The sequence below is a fragment of the Agrilus planipennis genome, unplaced genomic scaffold (genome assembly GCF_000699045.2).
Source record: "Agrilus planipennis isolate EAB-ADULT unplaced genomic scaffold, Apla_2.0 scaffold612, whole genome shotgun sequence".
In the NCBI taxonomy this organism is placed as follows: Eukaryota; Metazoa; Arthropoda; class Insecta; order Coleoptera; family Buprestidae; genus Agrilus; species Agrilus planipennis.
The window spans coordinates 1-9,754 of NW_020439268.1; the positions used below are offsets into that span (position 1 = coordinate 1).

General features: G+C 33.5%; 1 protein-coding gene across 1 annotated transcript; it reads right to left on the reverse strand.

Moving 5' to 3' along the window:
- Positions 1–7: 7 nt before the first annotated feature.
- Positions 8–9,304, reverse strand: LOC112905590 (small G protein signaling modulator 1-like; the record flags this gene model as incomplete). Its single annotated transcript, XM_025978278.1, has 3 exons — positions 8,774–9,304; positions 8,318–8,464; positions 8–298 (listed from the first exon to the last, which is right to left on the reverse strand). Coding segments are annotated over exons 1-3 (454 nt in total), but the record flags the coding sequence as incomplete, so codon positions are not given.
- Positions 9,305–9,754: the final 450 nt, after the last annotated feature.

The following is a 9,754-nucleotide window of genomic DNA, read 5'->3' on the forward strand; positions in this document are numbered from 1 at the left end:
TATTTACTCGCGTTAGATACCAGATAGTCAATTATTTTGGCGAGCTGTTTCTCAAACAAAGCCAACCTAATCCATAGGTATTTCGGAAGCGGGATGTTTTGTAAAGAGGAGTTTTTTTTCAGCACCGGCTTTGTAGTGCTATCGCTACTGCTAGACGATCGCCGATTGACGTCACTATTTTCCATTTCTATTACCTTCTTAGAAATTATATCCGCTTCAGGACAATGTTTCGCAATTTTATGTAGAAGGGCTGTCGTCGAGGACGTTTTGAATAGGCCAAGCGCACGACGGCGAAGACCTGAAATAATAACTCAAAAGTAAAGAATAGAAGCATACGATTTCTTATTAGGTGATGAGCTTTTAACAATGTTCAAAATTTTTGTGTCATTGCCCCTTTATAAATATTTGTGGTGTAATTCAAAAATTTTCTAGTAAAGTAAAATTAAGTTTTTATGCGTTTAAGTTAAGTAGGGATATAAAGCAGAGTGTGTCGCCTTTAATAAAAAGAAGTCACTTCTATTAATTTAGAAATTCGAAAAAGGTTGTTAAAGGTGTATGTTTGGAGTGCGGAATTGTACGGGTGCGAAACATGGACAGTGGGCGCGGCGGAAAAGAAAAGGTTAGAAGCATTCGAAATGTGGTGTTATAGGCGAATGATGAGGATACCGTGGATAGAGAAGGTTAGAAATGAAGAGCTATTAGAAACAATAGGAGAACAGAGGAGTATATGGAAGTCAATAAGAAATAGGCGAGATAGGTTAGTGGGACAACTTCTCAGACATGAAGGTCTAGTCAGAAACATATTAGAAGCAGAAACAGGAGTAAGGAGGGGTAGAGGTAGACCTAGATTAGATTAATGTTCGCAAATAGTTAAGGATGTAGACTGTTCTAGTTTTAGGGAAATGCGAAGATTAGCTCAGAATAGGAATGAGTGGATATACGTGTCCAACCAGTCTTAGGAGTGACGACCTTATGATGATGAAGTGATATTGTTAAAATAGTTATAAGTATATAACTGTATCACGGGTGCGAAATTTAGACGGTGGGTGCGGCGAGAAAGAAAAGGTTAGAAGCGTTCGAAATGTGGTGTTACAGGCGAATGATACCGTGGATAAGGATGGTTAAAAATGAGAAGGTATTAGAAAGAGTAAGTGAACAGAGGACTCTATGGAAGTCAATATGAAACAGAAGAGATAGGTTGGTAGGACACCTTCTCAGACATGAAGGTCTAGTCGGAGACATATTACATGCAGAAACAGGAGTTAAGAGGAGTAGAGGTAGACCTAAATTAGATTACTGTACACAAATAGTTAAGGATATGGGATGTTCTAATTTTAGGGAAATAAGTACGAAGATTAGCTCAGGATAGGAATGAGTGGAGGCTTGTGTCCAACCGGTCGAAAGACTGACGATTTTATGATGACGATCAAGTGATTTTGGTGCATAAAAAGAAGAAATTTTGATTAATCGATATTAACAAATTTTATTTAAGTTAAAACATTACAAGTATAAGAGTTCAGTGTACTGTCTGAAACTCCAAACAGTACGAATCAAAAATAACTGTTCTCTTTTTGACTAAGAATTGATGATGATCAAAATTGCAGTTCGTTATATTAAAGGAAATTTAAATTTGAAATTATGTACTTATAATCTTTTGTTTTTTTTTAATATATCTAAAAGACTATGATTTTGAACGCCTCCCAAAGTATCGAAAACATATGTTATTTATCTTCTATACTTTGTTGCTTTGAACTTCACAATTAAATAGGCAGAATTAATAAAATTATTTACCTCTGATTTCTTCTCTGGTTCAAGGGTTTACATAATGTATGTGAAATTCAAATACATGCCTTAAAAATAAATTTTGACTTATTAACTGGAACAATGCAACGGATTAACTCATTTTAGTTCTGTTCGTAATTAGATATACAGCGAATAAGGAAATTGAAAACGTATTACTGCACAGCTGTTCTAATAATGAATTCTCTTTTGTTTTTTGTTTTTTCTTTTACGTTCATTTTCTGAAATTCATTACTTTTCCTTTGTTTTCCTAACATTTCATTTTACTTATATCAGATGCTATAGGGATATTTTATATGTTCAAGGGTGGAATCTATTACCATTCTGTCTAATCTCTAATGGGTCCGTTCAAGTAATGAGCTTTTGTAGACCATTTCAAAAACACACACGGTTTATTTATACAGTCCTGTGTTCTAGAAATCAATACCATAAAAAAATAGAAAAATAGAAGACTCTCATTAATTATTCAATATTATTGTTAGAATTTATTTACGATAATTTTGCGGTGTTAGAGAAAATGCTAGAAAAGCTACAAAAATATCTATTTAAGAAAGGGCTAGAACTAAATCTTGAATCAATGGTTATGCAAGTTACGAAAAACAGAGGAGGAGGCGGAAGGGAAAAAAACAAAAAAGTATGGAAGTGGATAAAGATAGAAACGGCGAGGAATTGTTCATACCTATGATATGTGCTGACAGATTATAATAGAGATGATGTATATTATCAGTAAAGTGTCTAACGGGAGGGCAATTATGGGAAGGGTATCGGGGCTAGGTCAGAAATTACGTAAGGATAATTGGGGTAGGAGGCTGATGTTATTCAATGTGATGGTGTTGAGTGTAGCTTTTTATGGGTAAGGTAAGGAAAAAATGCATGTAGAGGTTTTGTATAGAAGATATATCAAGTGAATATTGCAATTAGAGAGAAGTACGCTAGATTATGTAATAATAAGAGAAGGGCGATAAAAGGGATAGTTAAATATGAGGAGAGGTTCGATAGGCTAGAAGAAGGGTATATCATGAAGCAAATAGATAGGAAGAAGGTATTGGAAATAGGGACGGAAAGTAGATATGATATGAAAAGGGGAGAGGCTTTTGGAGCGATTAAAAGTCAATCAGCAGTAGGTGAGAGAGTGGTTTAGGAACGGGATCAATATGGTGACTATAAGGTACAGGAAAACGATTAGAGGAGAGGATTTAAAAAAAAATAGAAGAATCATGAGGTGGGGCTTAGATATATTTTGTGAAGGAACAAACAAGTCGATTGGGTGTCAAATTATTGGGTTGTTCGGAAAGTCATTTCGTTTTTTCCTGACAGAGGATTTAATTGTATTCTTTTGCACCCAACTTTACATTTAAGCCGTATAATTTTTATATGCAACAGTTAATGACCACTTGAAAGGCCTGGGATTATCCTCGAAGCTCGATGTATGGGTTCCCCATGTTCTCACAGAGAGAAATCACAGAGAGAAATCTGTGTCGCCGCATTGACGTCTGCGATTCGCTTCTCAATCCGTTTTTGAAGCGCATCATCACTGGGGACGAAAAATGGGTTGTATACAACAACGTCAAACGCAAGAGGTCATGGAGCAAAAAAGATGAACCGGCTCAAACCATTTCCAAAGCCGATATTCACCAAAAAAAGGTGATGCTGTCTGTTTGGTGGGATTTTAAAGGAATCGTTTTTTTTTAGCTTTTACCGGATAACACAACGATTAATTCGGAAGTCTACTGTCATCAGCTGGACAAACTGAATGATGCACTTCAACAGAAAAGGTCAGAACTAATCAACAGGAAAGGTGTAGTGTTTCACCAAGACAACGCGAGACCTCACACAAGTTTGGTCACTCGCCAAAAGCTTTTACAGCTTGAATGGGATACAATGCTACACCCACCATATTCTCCAGACCTGGCACCATCGGATTATTATTTGTTCCGGTCACTCCAAAATTTTTTAGACGGTAAAACCTTCACCTCAAATGAGGAGGTCAAAAACCTCCTCGATCAGTTTTTTGCCAGCAAAGACCAAAAATTTTATGAGCGTGGAATTACGCTACTACCAGAAAGATGGCAAAAGGTGTTGGACCAGAACGGTCAATATATAATTTAATAAAGTATTTGTTTATTATACGAAAACTATCTTTCATTTCCACAAAGAAAAACGAAATGACTTTCCAAACAACCCTATATTTAGAAAAAGGAAGGGAAATAACGTGTTAGTAAAATTGAGGGCAGAGAATAAATGTAGAGGATGTAAATATTGGAAGTAGAAGAAGAACAGATGTAGGATATGTGACAGAGAGGTACAATATCTGGAAGAAATTTTAAGGAATAGGGTGTTTTTTTCTTTTAAAGACAGTGAAAGAGATATGACAAAAGAAAGTAGCGTTCGTAAGAAACGTATTCCCTGGACCGTATTTTTCGCCGATTTACGTTGCAAAATTGGTTTCCATGAAAAGCGCTTTTAATTTAACACAATAATATACTGTCTACATCTTAAAGGTCTATTCTAAATATTAGTGAAAGAATTTGTGAAATCGGATGAGTAGTTTCTAAGATTACCTCCTACATCCAAATTTTAGACTTAAAAGTTCCAACAAATTTACAAAGATAGATGAAAAACTACTTGCACCTACTCACTATTATTTTTTTTATTATTATTTACTTATTTATTAAATAATATCTATATATACATCGTATCAGCTTATCTGGCTTCAAAAGTTTCATTTAACTTCGCGAAACTTTGCATTAATTAATTATTTATAAATGAATAGACAGGCAACGTATAAAACTTTAATTCTGATGTCAAACAAGTTTGTTTGGTTTTAATTAATGTTAGTTAAATTAGTAAGCAGTACTTTAGAACAATGGCGAAATTAGTTTTACTTTCGTAATTAATAACAAGATAAAATATAAGCAACGCTCTTTCGCAAGGTTGGTTTTCATCGAGAGTTTTCTTTATTATAACTACATGAAGAAACGTTGATTATTGAGCTTAATTTGCAGATTGAAGTAGAAAGTACTGCTCCAAAAGATTTGTAATTTAGAAATTCGAAGAGATTGTTAAAGGTGTATGTTTGGAGCGCGGCGCTGTACAGGTGCGAAACATGGAAGGTGGGCGCAGCGGATTGACTGATTGATTGAACTTTATTAGCCTTCTCGACTATTTCCAAAATACATTAAAACCTTACATACTAAGAACCTTATTACCATACGACCAAATATTAATCCTACATCTTATAGATTAGGAATACAATCATTAATTATGTTAGCGGAAAGGAAAGGTTAGAATCGTTCGAAATGTGGTGTTACAGGCGAATGATGAGGATATCGTGGGTAAAAAAGGTTAGAAATTAAGACGTATTAGAAATAATAGGAGAACAGAGGACTCATGGAGGAAAATAAGAAATAGGCGACATATGTTGGTAGGACACCTCAGGCATAAAGGTCTAATCAGAGACATATTAGAGGCAGAAACGGGAGTTAGGAGTGGTAGAGGTAGACTTAGATTAGATTACTATTCGTAAATAGTTAAGGTTGTTCTAGTTTTAAGGAAATGCGAAGATTAGCTCAAGACAGGAAAGAGTAGAGGTGCGTGTCCAACCAGTCTTAAGACTGACGACCTTGGAATAATTATTGTTTTGTGGGTTTTGTTTATACTTATTAGATTATTGATACTAGTGTTTGTTTTGTCTTTTTTCTCTCTGATAGGATTAACCGGCACCGTCGGATACCTGGCAGTACTATCCGGTATGCGACCGAATCCTAAAAAAGGATCTGTCGAGTGTCGAATCCAAAGAATTTCGATAAATATTTTGTTTTTTTGAAGTGAAACTTCTTTACGCACGGTAGGGTAAGTTGGTTTCATGCGAATTGCTATGTAACGAAATCATGCAACGCATTTCCTCCGCTGTCTGTCCCTACGTATGCTTAGATCTTTAAAACTACCCAACGGATTTTAATGCGTTTTTTTTTTTAATAGATAGAGTAATTCAAGAGGAAGGTTTATATGTATAATACATGCATAATATAGTAGAGAAACACCAATAATTTTAGAGGTTTGTAATGTGATGTCGTAAATAAACACATTTTTTTGCGCTTGCATTGCAAACGCTGGCTGAACCCTACGAGATAGATCAAAATAATATACTACAGTAATGTACACCTTAAAAAGGTCTACAAAAAAGTCCGGGATGGTATATGTCTATCTCTTAGGGATAACCCACAATAACAATTTTTTATCCTTTACTTTTTACGAGAAATAATGGCTTATTTACGAAGCGATTTTAAGCAATACAGCATTAATCCTTATCCAATTAAGTACTTTTAAATACATTGTGCANTGCATTTGTTATTTTCGCTATTTCTTCAAGAATATAAAATGAAGCACCAAAAACGTTAGTTTCATTGGTTAACATTAAAGTTCCATAGAACCAGCCAATTTTCAGTGGACAACCACCAAATGTACTTAAATTTCCATGAGATATATTGATTGATGTTTGATTTAAATTAAATTTAACGAGGGATGCACGCTGTGGACATTCGCGCCCCTTTCTGGGTTTCCAAGTGTAGCCAATTGAAGTGTTATCACACACTTTAATAAATGCGACATTAAAAGCGAATATTTTTCGAAAATATTCAATAGATGTTGAAATACCTTCGTCATCTGAAAATCAACAGTCTAAATGTTTGCGTTATTTATTAGTCATAACAACAAACTGCACATTTAATAAAACAAATTATATACAACAAATATTTATGCATTTGTTTGATTGTCTGTTTGTAATCGCGTTCTAGACAATGGCTTCAACGATTTCAATGAAATTTGTAATATACGGTTTTACGGGGCGAATAATAGATCTATAATGGAACGTTAAACATTGGCATGATCCGCAATAAAACTATGGCATTTTCATTCTTCTTTCAACTTACTAACTAAACTAGAACGTTTGCTGAGAGAACGCCTACTTAAACACACGACAGACGTTGTAGAGAATATCGTAAACTTAGAAAAGAGATGTCAGGTAGCAATTGCAGCGGACACAAATAAATAAAAAGGAATTACATTACACCAATTGTGTAGTGTAACAGAAAGATATGCAGACAGACAGTATTTGAGCATGTTGCTAGCACCGAACTTTAAAGAAAGTTCAACATTCTCTGGAATTAAGGAAACCAAAAACGCTTGTTTAAAGATATAATTCCAACCAGGCAGTTGTAAAACCGACTTTGATCCGCTGCATCGCTTACTATTATTCGTTTATCTCTTTTCACTTTGTCTTTACTACTCATGAAGCATTTCCATTAACAAGGGCGCATTCAAAACACAGCAAATGTAAATACTTTTTTGATAATTAAGTATCTATTTAATTTTCTACATTTACTTAAGAAGAAAATACTTTTTAAGAAAACCTTGCAGGCATTTGCTCAATTTTTATATATAGGTGTTTTCTCTAGACTAATAGTGGTGTCTGCACTATATTACCAGCTAACAAGATTGAGTATGATTCAAATTTTTGAGTGATTGAGATATAATTTTTCTATCTTTTTGTTGTAGAATTTTCAGTTCAGTAACAAGTAGTTCTTCTATATGCTTCCTTATTTGCCTTTGTCACCCGTTTTAATTGGAAAAAAGACACTGATACCAAAATAGTTTGTTTAACGTGAAAGATAAAAGCCAAAATAGAGTTGCAAATAATTTTGTTGGTGTAAAATCAACATCAATCATTTTATATCAAAATACTTACAACCCCATTTTGTTTCTGAACTTTTACATATGTAATAAGAGAAAGAAATGGAATCCATAGTTTCTTTAGCTTTGGGTTCATCTAATAAGTAAAGTTTTTGGAATCGTTTTCTAAGAATGTTGGATTATAGGTATTTATTAGCACATTACAATAACTTGTAGTTTTCAGTTTTACACAGCTGAGAATTCATATTTCATATAATTTCGTAATTTCTTGCTAAAGATAGGATAAGTTGGAACTCCAAAATTCAATGGATCATAACAATGAATCCGGAAAACAATATCGATCGAATATTTTAGATTATCCATTTCTAAGGAGTTTAAAATTTTTTGGTCTCTCTTCAAGAATTAAAAGACATTCATGGAATGTCTCTTTGTCCCTTTTTTGTGTGCAACTTTCATTCATCATTTTATATAACTTGATCGATGATTGANCTTGCACAGTTCCTATGTAAATTTTTCCCCTCATTCGAGTTATAAATTTTGCCACCAGACGGTGTATGCCCATTTGACGGATCCCAATAGTACAGAAAGTTTTTTAAAGAGGTCAAGATCTACCTTTGGGCAAATTTTTATCGATTTGTCGAAGGAGGCGTACTATAACTATAGATTTTTTTAAGAAAATCTATTGACGAACGAAAAATCGTAGGTACGTGCCTATAAATTCATTAAAATCTAAATTATGAGTTGTTATATTAATAAATCGTTTTTCCTTTTAAATAAAGTAGTTTCGTATAACTTAATAAAGTTAAACAAAAAGAAAAAGTTATACCTTGAGAAAGACATGCCTCGACTGCGCTACATAACGACGTCACCGATCCTGATTCTTCGTGAACGAATTTTTTTGTGACCGATTCTTCCATCACTTGCTTCACTTCTTTTTTGACGGCGGCAATGAGTTTAGGTTTGTAATCGTCCTCTGAAAATACTGTCCAACTTAGGAGTAGCATGGAGATAGTGGTCTAGTTAATTTAGGAAGAAGATCGCAAAAAATACACCTGTTGATTTATTTATACAGGCTCTGTATATGTACATATATATATATATATCTTTGTCTTTTAGCTCGCATTAAAAATTTTGTACTTATTTTTCACGGAAATCCCGTGTTTTTACGTATCTGATTTTGAATTTGTTGTTTTCTCTAAAATCAAAAAACAACAAATCACTATCGGGATCGTTTCGACAATAATTTTTTTTGTCCTTAGAAAAATGTTTCGATTTTACTCACCGTTAGTCGATGCCATATTAAGTACCTAGTGTAACTCTTAGGTTTTATTTTCACGATAACTACAACCTATTTTCATCACAGAAACGATTTGTTTGAAAACAATCAGGAATCGGAAAGGAACATGGTCAACTCGGGCTTCGCAACTTGTACATTGTCTCGTTTCGTAAATTAAAGTCTACCTTGGGCACAAAATCGATTACCGTATATATTCGTTGCGCAAACTCAAAAAAAAGAATTATTTCCGCTGTCGAATGCTTTCCGCTAAACCATTTCCAGTACAACACTGATATCTTATCGAATTTCCTGTTTAAATGATTAAGAAAAACGAACGTAAAGTTTAGGCTTTTATTTGAAAAAAAATGAACTCAGAACTTATTCTGTGTCTAACTTCTGTTTACTTATCAACTTATCGAGAGATGCCCAAATTTCGATAAAAATTTCAATTGTTTTCAATAAATTCAAACCATTTTGGCGCAAGGATATGTTAGACAAATTTGAATTATTTTCTCATTTTTTATTTTATTTGGACTTTGGCCTATTGTTTGGTAGTTTGTATATAAAAAAGTTATTCTCCTTAAGAGAAATATTTTCTTACTTTGTTTATTGCTACTTTATTAGATTTGCAACATTTGGTGTATATTGGGTCATCTACATTACTACCTACATAACATTACAAATTATGGTTTAATTTATTCAACAAAGAAAAATAAATTAGCATCTGTAACAGCTTCTACACAGAAAAAATATAATTTGAAAATGAAAATTCATCAATTTGCTTCAATATAATTAGAATTACTGTTCAATTACAGCTTTTATTCTAAATTGTCCCGGCGCCTCCACCAGAATTTGCAGTTAAATTTTTTTAGTAATTACTGATGATATTTAATTTACTTACTTCCGCATTAAAACGATATTTTACAATAAACATTCACTAAATATACATAATTGGTGACTACGTAGTCTTTTAAAAATGAAATATAT